The 16,164-nt window shown below is 31.1% G+C and overlaps 1 protein-coding gene across 1 annotated transcript in view; it reads right to left on the minus strand.

Annotated features, from left to right (window-relative positions):
• Positions 1-16,164, minus strand: part of LOC106062077 (uncharacterized) — a 31,702-nt gene that overhangs the window by 13,202 nt on the left and 2,336 nt on the right. The window contains exons 3-19 of the mRNA XM_056036839.1: positions 15,601-15,664; positions 14,715-14,833; positions 13,021-13,107; positions 11,925-11,998; positions 10,916-11,019; positions 10,213-10,268; positions 10,041-10,074; positions 9,740-9,889; positions 9,126-9,202; positions 8,902-9,043; positions 8,312-8,445; positions 7,363-7,473; positions 4,420-4,515; positions 3,718-3,753; positions 3,150-3,241; positions 1,981-2,041; positions 129-255 (exon numbers count right to left, since the gene is read on the minus strand). Of these exons, the coding sequence (XP_055892814.1) occupies positions 129-255; positions 1,981-2,041; positions 3,150-3,241; positions 3,718-3,753; positions 4,420-4,515; positions 7,363-7,473; positions 8,312-8,445; positions 8,902-9,043; positions 9,126-9,202; positions 9,740-9,889; positions 10,041-10,074; positions 10,213-10,268; positions 10,916-11,019; positions 11,925-11,998; positions 13,021-13,107; positions 14,715-14,833; positions 15,601-15,664 (1,564 nt within the window). The remainder of the gene's footprint in view (positions 1-128; positions 256-1,980; positions 2,042-3,149; positions 3,242-3,717; positions 3,754-4,419; positions 4,516-7,362; positions 7,474-8,311; positions 8,446-8,901; positions 9,044-9,125; positions 9,203-9,739; positions 9,890-10,040; positions 10,075-10,212; positions 10,269-10,915; positions 11,020-11,924; positions 11,999-13,020; positions 13,108-14,714; positions 14,834-15,600; positions 15,665-16,164) is intronic.

Below are 16,164 nucleotides of genomic sequence, written 5' to 3' on the forward strand. Positions count from 1 at the left end.
TCATTTTGAGGTTACTTATGAAACCCTAAATAAAGAAATAAAATATAACTGACAAACAAATTGCAGATTCCATTTATAAAATGCTAAAACTATTTGATAGCTTCTTGTTAGTTCAAATGTATTTCTACCTTCCATCCAAGCCTGTTTCTCTTGTTCACATGCCTGCTTGTAGCGCTTATAGAGGTTGGGATCAAGATCAACAGTTTTGAAAAGCTCATCAACAAATTTCATTCTAACATCTGGAATTTCTGGTAACTAAAACAGAAATAGAAGAAGAGCTCATATACATATGACATGAATATTTGTGCAGGCTTGAGAGTATAAGCTCAAACATCAAACAAACAAAACGTTCAGTCATTAAAAGACTAGAAAAACTACAGCACAAACTTTAGAGTGAAACTGGTAAGAGTCAATTGAAATGTAAACAAAAAAAAAAAAGGAACCCTTAAGCTAACAAGGGCTATACCGCAAGAGCCTATTGGACAAGTCTAAAAGTAATAGAAGTAAAGCAAAGAGTATTTTAGATATTTAGTAGCATACAGAAACCTTAAAATTGTTTTTTACATTTGTATTGTTACGTTATTTAAGTTCTGTCCTACTAACTACTACATTTACCCAAAAATAATGTTTATACTTTTTTAAAAGAAAAAAATCTAATTAGTATGCATATAAGTTGGACATAATTTAAAACAACAATTAATAAGTAGGTTTTCATATTATCACATGAACTGCAATGTCCCATTGTGGTCATTGAATACATAACTAAAGGAATTATTTTTTTTTACGGAATGTTTATTTTCTTTTTTTGAGGATTTGAATAAGAGATTGACCCTTTACAAAACAATTAGATCAATTAGATATTCATTATAAGACATCAGTTAGGCCAGGTTCGCATTTAACTTAACATTCACTTTCACCTATCATTTGGACTTCTTTCTCAATTCTTCTGTCATTTGTCTTTAATAGAATTCAATTCTGATTTTCTTTCTAAAAATATTCTTCTTCTTCTTCTTCGTTCTCATTGTTATGTCGGAGTGTTCAGATGAGTAGACCAATACATGAGATGAACTGCGCAGTGGTTTCCAAATCAGGGAGCTCTAAATATAGTTTCCTTCTATTGGGGTGTTTTGGGGCCAATGTATTATACGGGCCTCTTGGTAAAGAGAGCAGTTTTGGAGGACGGGGTCTGCATTCTCTGGTGATACTCCACATGGGCAGATTTCACTGGTTCCAATTTTGAGCTTGCGGTACATGTGTTCTAAAAATATTGATACCTGCCTTTTTACCTGCCTGGCTGGACCACTTCGGGGGCTAATTTTGAGATTGTTTACACACAAACTGTCTTTGTAACCTTGTTTTTTGTTGCTACCAAGTTCAATGATAGGTCTCTGTCAAAACTCTTCACATTTCTGAACAAGATATTTCCAACTCCTCAGTCTTATCCAACAATCTACACTTTAACAAACATTCTTGAGTCTTCATCAACAGCTGTTAGAAATTTGTCTTAAAAATTTCAAACTTCATTACTGTTTTTTCAGGTAGTGAATCTCTCAAACATTTTCTTTCAATAAAAAAAGAATCCATGTTATCCTTTTCTTTTACATAAATGACGTTAGAAGATTTGGTAGTGAAACAAAATGATGAATAATCACTAGTTTAAATATAATACAAGTCATAACTCAAGTACCTGTTGGAGTCTAGGTTTCACCATATTTTCTGTACCTTCTTCACTCAATAACTATAGTACCACTGTACTGCTATTATTTGTTACATGTCATGTTTATTCTTCACTTTTTTCTATTTATTAAACTTTTCACAAGTTGGCTGCTCATTGCTTTGTTATACCATAAAATAGAAAAGATAGTGTGCTAACTATTCAGAACATTTTGTATATTTTAAGCAAAAACCAAGGACATAAAAAGTTTTTTTTTTTTTTTTCAAATAAAAAAAAAAAATTATATATAATTATAACAAGCTTACACATCTTGGCTTTAGAAGTGCAGGCAACAATGTCTGTAATAGATACGGCTTACGGAACATCCTATTGGAATACAGAAATATTCTTTTTTAAGTTAATCTTATGTTACTACAATTTTGATTCAAAAACATCAATACTAAAATCAAAATAATTTTAAAATATCAATTACTCTTTATAAGCTATAAAAAAGATACCTGGTTATTATACATATCTAGCAGAACAGTATCTCATATGAGAATAAATGTACAAATTGATTTGTATTGCCAAAGTGATCTTTAAAGATATTCCTTAAAGGTGTAGAATAGCTGCAGCATCACTGCATAAAAAGTGTAATAAAGCCTAGCAAGGCTTATGTTTCTCAAAACTTTGAAATGCCTCTAAGGCAAGAACAAATCAAAGATGCCACTTCTGCCTAAGAAGTCTTGTAAATGTTTCAACAAGAATAAAGGGGGGGAAAAAAGATAGAGGCATTGAAGAAGTGTTTTGAGTGATCTGCTAAGCTTTTATACCATCCCAAAGCACAGTGATAGGCAGGTCATGCTTCTAAGATGGATGACTCATGTAAGTATACAAACATTTTGTTTGGTCTGCTAAGGGAAGTGAAAATATTTCAAGAACAATCTGAAATCATTTCAAACTAATGATGCCACTAGGTAGACTGCAGCTAACAACATAGATTCCTGGTGCCTTGGACTGTATACTAATACAGGATTCAGTGAAAGCAGATGTACTAAAAGCAGAATAAAAGATTTGGGAAAGAAAAAGAGGCTTGTGCTCTTATCAATTTATAAAATCTAACCTCTCCATGTGTGAAGATGAACCCTAATAAGCCTCATTATGGGCACAAAAAAAACATCCTTTATTTCAGCTAAAGTCATCTATCGCCACTGAGAAGTACATAGAAGCCTAATTCATAATCGCTGGTTGTGTGTGAGTGTGTGAATGTTTTTGTGTTTACATCTATATTGTTACTGTAATAGTAGTAATGCTGAAGTGGACAACTGTAGTCAAACTGACATTTCTATTTATTTGGACCAATAAATATCTAATGTCTATCTAAAATAGGATTGCCTGACCAAGAGAGGACATAATGACATAGAGATCATTTGTCTGAGGACAGTGAGTATTTAGAAATATTCACATTTTAAGAAAGATAAATTAAATAGATTACCACATTCTGAAAAATGTTGAAGGTATTTTCCCTGTTCCTTCATAGGCTTCTAACATAGCCTGAATTTCTTCCTCTACTGGATCCAACGTACTCTGGTGATGGGGGAAACATATACGTTACAAAATTAAATATTAAAACTATAAGACTAAATTTCAACAGTCATAAAATAAACTAAAAAATTTATTATTTATTATGCCCTGAAATTTTTAAAAACCTTTTTACTAAGCCATTTTTGTCATCAGACATTAAGAGAGCTTCAAAATATGATCTAAATAAAAACCAAAGCATTGTAATTTACTATTGAGATGAGATGAATAAGATAAAGTCTGGCCATTATTTATGGTCAGAATGATGTCGCCCAGTTTCCCTTCTCCATGCAAATGATCTGTCCAAAGAAATGGCAAATATCCAATAAAGTTTGGGATCAGTGGCGTCGCAGGTTCTGCCAGGTTGTAACACTGTAAGCTGCAAGCTACCTTAGGGTTGCAAGATCCTGATTTAAACATCTACATTTTAAGAGGTCTATTTTATTCCTATTTAAAGGAATTGAAAGTGTTTTTTAACTTACTGTATTGTTTACTTTTCTATCATCAGCTAAAGACACCTGCAAAGATAAATGATGAAATAATCACAACATTAATATCATTTTGTTTGTGAAATGATCAAATCTACAAATGATATTTCCAGAATAAATATAAAGAACAAGAAATGTGAATACTTAAGATCAGAAAAAGAATCAACTACTATCAGATAAAAAGCTTTCATATTAACTACTCGGCTACCTACTTTCAATGAATAAAGAAATGATAAATATTTATACATAGGAAGCAACAGAGCAAAACTGTGTCAAACTTGTCATGTCAATATGAGAATATAGAGACAAAGAGTGAAGATTTATTACATTTAAAAAACTAAAATGTTTAATTCAGTAGTCAATTCAAGTCCCAGAGGTCCATACAACAGTAAAATTAATTGATTTCTGTAGCTAACAATTTATGATTTAATTGGTCAATACAACTTACCAAATTTAGTTTCCTTAAAAAGAGCTCTGACACTAATTTAAAGTAGTAAATTCATAAAGTCAATTAAAATTAAACCTTCATAGAATGTTCACAAAAACAGTCTTACATTTCAAGCTGACACTGTAGCCTTCATAACTTTCATGTAACTTAGCTTCATTATTCCAGAGAATGTTTATGACCAAAATATTGATTATAAATATTGAGTAATGAAAATGTTAAAAAATATTGTCTTGTTTTGCCTGACATACCTTTAGATCTTTTAATCTTGTTTTTGCTAGAAGAACATAGTCCTCCATTATATCTGCACACTTGGGGGGTATGAAGGGTTTTTTCAAAATATGAGCCTGAATTTTAGTACACATTAAAATAAGTAAATAAATAAATACAATATTACATTACATTTTACATTACTACATAATATTTACATTTACAGTTGAGATCAAATATAGTAAATCTATTATTTTTTAACTTGGTATTAGAAACATTATTAAAGGTCATATTCTAAATAACAATAATTAGTTAAAAATTATAAACTTCACCAAAACATGTAAAAATTTAAATCTTGAAGCCTTTTCTTATTATTAAAATTCTTTCTAAAAGAATTAAAATTAGTTCTTAAAAATATATGGACCAGCATTAATGAATCATGTAGAAATGTAAAACCAAAATCACAATTAAAACTTGCTATTCCATTAGTGCAAGCAAAATTTGGAGATTTGTAGTATATAAAAGACAGATTTAATGGTGATTTCAGTTTCTCTATATATATTCATATCAGGAAATCGAAATTTTGGGACACATTAGCTTCATAAAGCTGATATATTTGAACATTTAAATTCTTATTATAAAGCAGGAGAATGTTAGGATAACACCTTTTCATATCATAGATATTATAAAGAGTGCAGAGCACATCTGCCCATAATTCCTAAGAAGCAGCACAGAATAACATTGTCAGGCTTTGAACCAAAATAGAAATTATTGAATTTCATTTCAATAAGTCCTAGTTTCTAACAATTTTGTGATAAAAACAAACAAATGTTATCTTCTTGCAGCAAATTGTAAAAGAATGGGTTAAGCTTTTAAATGGTCTCCATTTTCCTTATTATAATAATATGTGATTAGGATATAACTCTTTTAGCCATGATGCTCAATTGAATTTCATTGATGAAAGCTGTCTATAAAAATTCAGAACTTTATAATATCAAAATTTTAGAAACACCTTTTTAAGGAATGATATAAAAGTTGTTAAGAAATCCAAAATGTATATTACTTACTTGATTTATAAATTATGCAAGTGCTTTACAACCAAAAGCTTCTCCAGTGAATTATAAATAACTAGCCTGGCATTACCCGTGGCCTGCGGGTCTAGGTTTATGTTTACTAATGTAGTGGATTGGATTTAGATGTATGTTAAACTTAGCTAATGATCCTTTCAATTTTTTTCTCTTTCGCCACGAAAATGGGTTTACCCGAAGCCGATACATTCATATCTATTAAAAACGAAAAGAGCGATAGCTTTGTTAAATGAATGGGATTATAAAGTAAGGAATTAAATGAAATAATTTTTAGTACGCGATTCATAAAAGAATCTAGGCCTATCTCAACTCGGCTTCGCAGATTTCGTAAACGAATGTAGTCTATTAAAAATGCGTTAGAAAACCAAATTTGAAATGTTAATTTGATCAAAATATGAAATTAATGGACTATATTTAGTATGTTCATGTGTTAAAGTATAAAACTATCTGTGCAAAGAGAAGTTTTATCATCCTAGAGATGAATTAGAGTTTTAGATCTAGGGATGGAAAGAAACATTACGGTATTGTTTAATGAAAGAATGTTCGTCAGGAAATCTGTAGTCACAGATATAAGGAACTAATTTATGTAAAAAATGGTTTTGAAACACAAATTTGAAGGTTAATTTTATTATATAATGAAATCAATGGACCTTCTTTTGTATTTTCATGTGTCAAAGTAAAAAACTATCTGCGCAAAGTGTATTTCTTAAAATTAGATCAAGATCTAAATCCTTTCAATCTTTTCTCATGTCAACATTGTAAACATGGCCTAGATCCATAAATACTATAGTTTTAAAAGAGTCTGACAACTTTATTTTTTTTTTTAGTGTCTTAAGTTTGTTTTAGGGCTACAATACATAAACTACGGTCTAAGTTGGTACCCAAGAAACATTCCTGCCAAGTTTTATCAAGATTGGTCAAGCGGTTTCGATGTCTATAAGTCACATACATACACCTCACATTCTACTTTATAGTATAGATTACATTTGTTTTCACTAACTAACAATATACATCTCATGACTACTAATGTTTAGTACCCAAATAGTTCCCAACTAATGGATAGTTTGGTACACAACTAATGGATAGTTTGGAACACAACTAATGGATAGTTTGGAACACAACTAATGGATAGTTTGGAACACAACTAATGGATAGTTTGGAACACAACTAATGGATAGTTTGGAACACAACTAATGGATAGTTTGGTACACAACTAATGGATAGTTTGGAACACAACTAATGGATAGTTTGGAACACAACTAATGGATAGTTTGGAACACAACTAATGGATAGTTTGGTACACAACTAATGGATAGTTTGGTACACAACTAATGGATAGTTTGGAACACAACTAATGGATAGTTTGGAACACAACTAATGGATAGTTTGGTACACAACTAATGGATAGTTTGGAACACTACTAATGGATAGTTTGGAACACAACTAATGGATAGTTTGGTACACAACTAATGGATAGTTTGGAACACAACTAATGGATAGTTTGGAACACAACTAATGGATAGTTTGGAACACTACTAATGGATAGTTTGGTACACAACTAATGGATAGTTTGGAACACAACTAATGGATAGTTTGGTACACAACTAATGGATAGTTTGGAACACAACTAATGGATAGTTTGGTACACAACTAATGGATAGTTTGGAACACAACTAATGGATAGTTTGGAACACAACTAATGGATAGTTTGGAACACAACTAATGGATAGTTTGGTACACAACTAATTGTTAGTTTAGTACACAACTAATGGATAGTTTGGTACACAACTAATTGTTAGTTTAGTACACAACTAATGGATAGTTTGGTACACAACTAATTGTTAGTTTAGTACACAACTAATGATTAGTTTAGTACACAACTAATGGTTAGTCTACCTTCAGGTACTCTGCATCATCTGTGGGCACAAGGTTGGACAAGAACCTCATTAAAGTAGAAAACTTTTGCTTGGTAGCATTCAGGGGAGAGCAGCTACTGTTAAATGTCAACTGGATAATGAGAAAATTTGAACTAAATAACACATAGAGGAATATCAGAGCTATCAGAACTACACTCCAAATATAGAACTATCAGAACTACAAATATTGAACAATCAGAACTACAATGGAATCAAGAACTATCAAAACTACCAACAACACATAGAACTATCAGAACTACACTCCAAATATAAAACTATCAGAACTATGAAATACAACACATAGAAATTAAGTAAAGGATATAAACGTATTCAGAAATGTACCAATTTAATACTTTTGCTGAAAATTTTTTTATGATTTAAAAAAAAAAAGAACAAATATCATTTAAAAATATCTTTTGCTTATCTGTACTAAGATGAAATGCTTTGAAGATATCTAACTTTATATATATATATATATATATATATATTTACTGCACTATGCGGAAAGACAGGTAGAAAGACACGCTATAGGATGAACAGCAATGTAAAAATGATCTCATCTGACAAAGAAAAATGAAACAAATGGAAAGACACTGGCTCTTCAAGTATCCAGTTAATTGCTAATTTAAAATGTGATGTGATGCCTCTCCAACATTAGGCCCCATAGAAATACTAATTTTCCTTATCCTTCACATTTTTTTAGCTTTACTAAATGAAACTGGGTATTTTATGGCAGTGATTGAGTTGCAATAACTCTGATGGTCAGTTGTTTGGAATAAGAAATATTCACATAAACAAACTGCAACACAGTTTCCCATGGCTCATGAACATTTACATTTTTAAGTAGACTTCATTTTATTCTTACTAATAATTTAATTTAGAAATAAATTTACTAAACTATAAAAATGTGTAAGGTTATTAACAAATACCTCAAACCAAGAACTGTAGCTACCAAAACTTTCTTGACCCACAATGGAACTTTGTCGAGCAATAAGAAATGCAAGAGACAGTTTTTTCATGTCAGAGTTCTCTAGGCCGGTAGTTAGCTCCACTTTAATGTAATCTTGAAACAGAAAGTAACCCTGTTAGATAAATCTGTATATTACAAGGCAAAATAATTTTTAAAATTGTTTAATAAATGGTACTTTTCTATTTAATTAACAGCTCCTTAAATAACTTCTGATGGGGATAAGAACTGGAGAAATTACTTTTCTAGCAAGTAGGGCACTTAGTTAATTAAAGCTGGGCACCACTCTTTATACTGAATACATGCAGCAGCACTGAAAGTCATAAATAGGCTTGCATTATAGAGTTCTAGCCATTAGCCAGATATTTATTCAATTCATTATGGTTAAATGTCAAATCAGGTAATTCTTGTCTATGATGTCCAGAATTCATTTCAAAATCACTCTGAAATTCTCATCATGTATTGTGAATTGCTGCTACATGTGTACATAGCTTTACTGTAAATTAGACTCTAAGAAAATTTATTTTAAAAAAAGGAATATATAGCACTAACCTTTTACCTCTGCAGATGACATTGGAAACAATATGTACATGACAGAGAGATAGACAAGTGTTGACAATGGGTTGATCTGAGAATTGTTCATACTTGATTTTAGCAGCTCCAACATTTCTTGACTTTCTAATGGCAGAACCAGCTGATAGATAGGAACAAATTAGATGAAGATCTCTGAATCCAAAAATTCATACTTAGAAGCTAAAGCATATTCTTTTACTTACCTGTGACATCAGCATTCTTTTGGCTCCAAACAAATCCAAGGATTTCCATTCACTCTGTGATATTAAGGCTTTCTCCACTGAAAACAAATCCATCATTAAAATTAACATATAAATTCAATAGTCTTTTCAACAGAATTTTTTATTATAAATATTAATACAAAACAATTATACATATAAATAGCATAATAATCATTTGATCTACTGTCATTATGATAGACAGCTACAACACACACAAAAAATCAAATTAAATACATTAAACATGTTGAGGTATGACATAGAAAAAGCCCATAAAGAAAACAAATAAGTGTGTGCATCAATCCTATGCTTTTGTTTTATATTCCGAAAAAGTATAGAAAATATTTCCTTTAAACTGGGTGACCTTGTATAAAACACTATTAGATTCTGTGTTCACTTGCACATTGTTTGGTCAATGTCAAAGATGATCCCAGGATAGATATGGCTTTTCTCTGGAACTTCAAACTAGGATTAAAAATTCTGATCTTCCCCAAGATTTGAGCCAGAAACATTTATTTGACAACAACTAGCTCCACATAAGAGCCAGCACATCTCTAGATTATTATCTTAAGTTAGAATGTATTAAATGTGAAACTGACCAGTCAGCCTGTCATTAAAGTTCAAAATTAGGGAAATGGCATGGCGGCAGAACTTTTTCAGCCTGTCATCAGAAATTGTCTTTACGTCCAGCTGTGATACAAATGGTAAGGCAATGAATTCTTTGGCATGTTGAGTTGACTCTAGAAAACCTGCAGTGGTTGAAATATTGAGATATACAACTGATCATTTGTGTTTCTTAAAAAATCTATACAATGTAAAGTAAAAAAAAATGGATGTAGCCTTCTTTGCTGGTTTGTATTTATTTTTATGATAATACTAAAAAAAAGAATATTTACAAACCTCTTAAAATACTATCAAATATTTGGGTAAATATCTGAAATACACATAGGTATACAATATACACATTAATATTGATTTGTATGTAAACAAGTAGAACCTTATTAACTATACAGTATTTAAAATTATTTCAATAATTTCAAATTAAAAAAAACAACAAAAAAAAACAAGTTACCCTATTATTGGACGCCGGTGCTCTAAAAGACTTTTTGACAAAATAAATAATGAATCCTGTTGAAAAGTAAACATAAATTATGTTAGCAGTATGAAATATACTAAGTCAACTAATTACCTTATAAACAAGGCTTTATTCCAACAAAACATGACAGAAAGGTAACAAACAATAACAGTCCCAAACAGGTCTATACGACCAATAGACTAAAGAAAAAAAAGGGAAGTACCCCTTTCAGATCTTGTGATCTAAAAGGCAGATGATGTAAAGGTCATCTGTTCCTATGGCTGACAGTTAATAAGGGTGTCACGAAGCCAGCACAATGACCAACTGCCTTTACTTTTCCCAACTAATGTCAGGTACCCACTAGAGTTGGGTGGACTCAGGGGCTTCCTAAAAATTGTAAGTTCAAAATCCTTTTCTTCACTGAGATTCAGATCTGGGACTCATGGATTCGGAAGCCAAGCGTTTTACCACTAAGCCACCTGGCCCCTAAACTACAAAATGCTTTTCATTACAATTTTGTGAAACTGCCTGCAAGAAGCATGCTCCCAAACAGAAGAGCACAACTAACAATATGAAACACCCCTGATTTAGGTAATCACAAATTATCATCATCTTATTATCATCTTATCTTATCATCTTATTAATATTAACACCTTTGATGCAGTTATGAAAAGTAATATGAATACTTTATTTAACACACCTGATAAAATGGTCTGGCGACGATGTTGAGTCTCTTCACTGCCAGTACACAGAAAAATTAAATCTTTGGACAGAGATTCTTTAAAAACATCTTCAGAAAGTTTACTACAAAAAAGGATAAAAATAATCACAGCTTAAACATTTGTTTTTGCAATGAAAGTAAAATAGAATTGTTTTTTAAACTAAAGTTCTTACTATGCATAATATTGACAATTAAAAACTCCAAGCCCATAAAACTACTTCAGATTTATTGTAATTTGCCAAATAGATTTAAAGACTGAACATATCAAAATCAGCATTTGGGAAAACTGACCAGAAGATCACTGAGTATTGCAGAGTACTGTAGAAAGGGTAGAACTAAAAACTGACCAGAAGATCACTGAGTTTGCAGAGTACTGTAGAAAGGGTAGAACTAAAAACTGACCAGAAGATCACTGAGTATTGTAGAGTACTGTAGAAAGGGTAGAACTAAAAACTGACCAGAAGATCACTGAGTATTGTAGAGTACTGTAGAAAGGGTAGAACTAAAAACTGACCAGAAGATCACTGAGTATTGTAGAGTACTGTAGAAAGGGTAGAACTAAAAACTGACCAGAAGATCACTGAGTATTGCAGAGTACTGTAGAAAGAGTAGAACTAAAAACTGACCAGAAGATCACTGAGTATTGCAGAGTACTGTAGAAAGGGTAGAACTAAAAACTGAAGAAGAGTGGAACTATCTGTTTTGAAAGCAAGAATTCACATGCCAAAAGATGTACCAGAATGATGTCAAAAAGATGCCCATTTAAGTAAAAGTATAAATATACTTCTAAATTTCACTTTATCAAGAAATGTTCTTGATTGGCTTTATTTAAATTAGGATAAATTCAGTTTAATCAATCATTATATCAGAAAATTTATCAAGTTTTCTCTTATTTAGAGCTCTATGCTAATATATTTAATTTACAAAAGTTCTTTCAAAAATGATTTTCAGTTATTGAAATAGATTTTAAAAAAAAACAGGCTCTTACCTTTCCAAGTAAGTCTCAAAAGGTAAAATTTCTGTTTTGTGAAGATGCCACAGAATTTCCACATGCACTTGATACTGTAAAAACAAAATGGCTAGTTTGTTAATCTGTTTAATAGACATAAAGATGAATGATAAGGCAAACAGCAAACATTAAAAAGACAAGGAAATTTCAGATAAAATCTCAGAAATACGCTCTTTTCCAATACCAACAGAAACATGGCCCAACATAAAGTAAATTGGGATAATCCCATGGTAAAATGCCTCTCAGCCTGTAAGCTACCATTCGCAATGCGATGGACAGATTAACAAGAAAAAACAAGGAAAAATATATGAGCTGAGAGCAAAAAAAACACAACTTATGATTATCATATTGAAACGAATCTCTTAATTCAGACTATCAGCTCTACACTGAACCACATGACACAACTAACTTAAATAACTTGACAACTCAGGGCTCCAAATAAAGTAACTTTTAAATTTCTAATAAATCACACTACTAGAGAATGGGTAACATGTAACACTGACTGTGCTAATGCTTCACTGTAGATAACTGTAATGCTGTATACAATCTGTACTGTGGTACCAAACTCCACTAGCCTCTCCATCTCATCTGGACTCGTACTGGTGTCAACTGCACCAAAACGACTTCACACAGGACTCACTGTACTGGACTGAGTCTGAATCATGTATGATCACATGACCATATCTAACATAAAAGGCCTGAGTAGAGTTCACAATGCAGATCTTCCCTAAAGCATCCCTACATCGCCAATCATTATTCCTCACAATTGATCACTCACCTAGCACTGGCCAGTGTTACCCTGAGTCAGCTGATTACACGCAAATGATTACCCCTATCCACATAGCCAGAACAATGACAATATTACTATCGACATTTCTACATAAAAAGGCATCATAGTAACAACAAATAAAAGAAGGATAATTTATATTCTTCCAACTGTGTAGGCTATTTTGATAACCAGTACAAACCTTTAATGCAAAGATATAAACAATACTTCTTTTTTTTTTCTTAATAATTAGAATGATGTGATTATGCAGATAAGTTTATTAAACTAAATAGTTTTATATTTTATTACCTTCAATAGCATGGATGAAAACAATGAAGGGTCAATGTTATTATTTTTAGAATGCTTCAAGTGTTGAAGGCAGCAATGAAATCTTTCCTGAAAACAAATTATTTACATTTTTTTTCTGTTTACTTTTATTATTGTTATAAATATTACTTTTGTACAACGCATCTTCATACAACTTTAGCATGCTCAGTGCACTCAGATCAAATCTATTTTTTGGGGAGGAAGAGGTATCTAGGAAAAGGTTTCCATGCTGCTTTAAGGTACTCAGGATACAAAACTAAGGCTGAACAAGGTTACAAAGACAGTTTGTGTGAAAACACAAACTTAAAATCAGCCCCATCCAGGCAGGTAAAAAGGCAGGTTTCAATATTTTCAGAAAGAACATCAGAATGAAATTCTATCAAAGACAAATGACAGAGAAGAATGGAGAAAGAAGATTGACAGATCTTGTGTGGTGCCCCAGCGGTCCAGCAGACCAAAGGATAGCAGAAAGTAAATGTGAAGTTAGATGTCAACCTGGCCTAACTGATGTCTTATAATGAATATCTTATTGATCTAATTGTTTTGTAAAGAGTCTCTTATTCAAATCCTCAAGAAAAAAACATTTACGTAAAAGAAAAAAAAAATCCTATAGTTAAGTATTCTATAGTTACATTTAAATATTACTGGCCCGTAGCGCAGTTCACTCAATAATATGAAAAATTACTTATTAATTGTTGTTTTAATTATGTCCAACTTATATGCATACTAAATAGATCTTTTCTCTTTAAAAGAAGTAAACATTTTTTTGTGTGTGTAAATGTATAACTTAGCAATACAAATGTAGAAAGAATTTTTTTTTGACAAAAAATTTAAAACCATTTGCATAAATGTGTTAAAAATATGGTAAATTGATATCTCCCCTACTAAAGAGCCTTCAGTGTTTGTAACTATTAATAGTGAATAGTTGTAAAAGTGGTGTATATTTATGAAAAACTGCTTGCTTAAGTGATTTAAAAAATTATATTTTTTCACTTTCAGAAAAGAAAAAAGTAGCAGTTGGATCAGAACTTTGAATGGTCTAAAATATTATGATGTCGGATTTTCACTATCTTTGCTAGTTTATGAGATCTAAACGGGACGGACAGACAGACATTCCACACAAAACTAATAGCATCTTTTCCCTTTTGGGCCGCTAATAAAATCTCAAATTAATAAAACATTGGGATTCAAATTTAGAGGACATCAGCTGAGTAAAAAGCAATTTAAGACACACAGTCACACACCTTACTTTTATGCAGCATCAATTCAAGACATAGTTGTAAAAAGTAACTTATTTACATCAAAACATTCCATGAAGAAAACATCATAAAAAAAATTACACTTAGAAATATTTGTTACAAAGTCCTTTCAAACCATTAAAATGTATGCTCAAATAAAAAAAATAAATGTAAATTTAATTTCAAATTAAGTACTTTATAAATAAGCCTTTTAATTATGTCAGCATTAATATTGTTATAAAAAAAGCTATTCAGACAATTACTCACATAATTTAGGATTTTTGCAAATAATAATGACAAATTAGAATAATATGAGTATATTTGTTTGCTGTTATGCACAAATTGTAACCCAAATTTCCTTATGGACAATAAAGATTATTATTATTATTATATTATTATTGCTAGCAAACTATCCGAGAACATGTTATTAACTATTACCATATAAGTCTTGTTCATCAAGATTAAACCTTCTTCTTTACATTTCTGTGAGATGTCTATGACCCATGTTGCTAGTGTTGGTATTGGAATCAGCCTTTGTCTACTCTGGTGTGCACTTTCTTAATTAAAAAAAAATGTTAACACTATACATAATTTTTATATATGCAAAATTATATCTGATATATAGATTTATATAATTATAATTATATCTGATATATAGATTTATATAATTAAAATAATATAATATAAATATTAGCTAAATTTCTTAAAACATTTGCCAACTCAACAATAAAGATCAAAATAAATAATGAATTTCAAGTTAGTACATTAATCCACTATATAATTGTTTCTCTATAGTGTCTTCCAGGCACCTACAGCATGCTAACTGCGCTCAGGTCCAATCTTTTGTGTGGACATAAGGGGAGAGAGGATTCCTGGGAGAAGGTTTCTATGCTGTCTTCTCAGCATATGTAACAGCTCAAGTCTAATCATGCTGTCTACTGATGCCTTTTTTCTCTACATTTACAACAGTCATAATGGTACTTGGTCTTGTATCACACTGTCTTACTTAACCATGGAAAATCTACACCAAGAGGATGCTCAGCAAGTCTTCTTGTGAAGACACAAATCTAATAATCAAAATACAGACACGAATTTGGAATTATGATTTCTACAGAGAAAGATATCTCAGATTTTCATCTTAATAGAGTTGGATGTCTTGGCATTACAAAATGTTTAGAGATAATTAAGATTGAATTTAAAGAAATTGAGCATTTGAGTAAACGCTAGCTATTTACTTAGATTATTTTGTTTAAACCAATTAAAGTCATATGATAAGCATTTGATTTTTTTAAGTCACCAGATTTTGTTATCTTATCATACTCACCATAGTTGCAAGGTACATACATTGCATAATTTTTCTCTTTCATAGATTTTGATAATGTGCAAAGCTAAAAGAAAAAAAAAAGGGGAAAATCAAATTACGATGACAAAAATGTGATACAAATTTTTTTTTTAAAATTAGAACATCATATTCATTCAGTCAGGCAAACAATGGTCATTGCTCTGTACAAGAGGCATTAGAAAAATGAAGAAATATATAAATATATATATATATATACTTTACAATACAATTTTTTTTCAGACATCTTCTTAGAAATAATCAGAAATAGTATTTCGTAAGGCAGCAGAGGTTTGAATTCAGAGTTTTCTTCATCCTAGGTGGATAGCCAGCAATGGCTAATGAACCCCTCCTTCCAGAAGCTTACTGGTTTAGGCGCCAATTCTCACCTTCGCCTCTTCTTCTGTTAGTGAAACAGTTCAAACTGACTCAATAGATGAATCACAAGTGAAGGCCAGAAATTGGACTGGTTGTCGAAGGTTATAAGAGATGCATGTCATTTTATAGGTAGTGGATTGCCTATATATCCTTTACCAATTCCGGCAACGA

The sequence above is a fragment of the Biomphalaria glabrata genome, chromosome 7 (assembly GCF_947242115.1).
Source record: "Biomphalaria glabrata chromosome 7, xgBioGlab47.1, whole genome shotgun sequence".
NCBI classification, from domain to species: domain Eukaryota; kingdom Metazoa; phylum Mollusca; class Gastropoda; family Planorbidae; genus Biomphalaria; species Biomphalaria glabrata.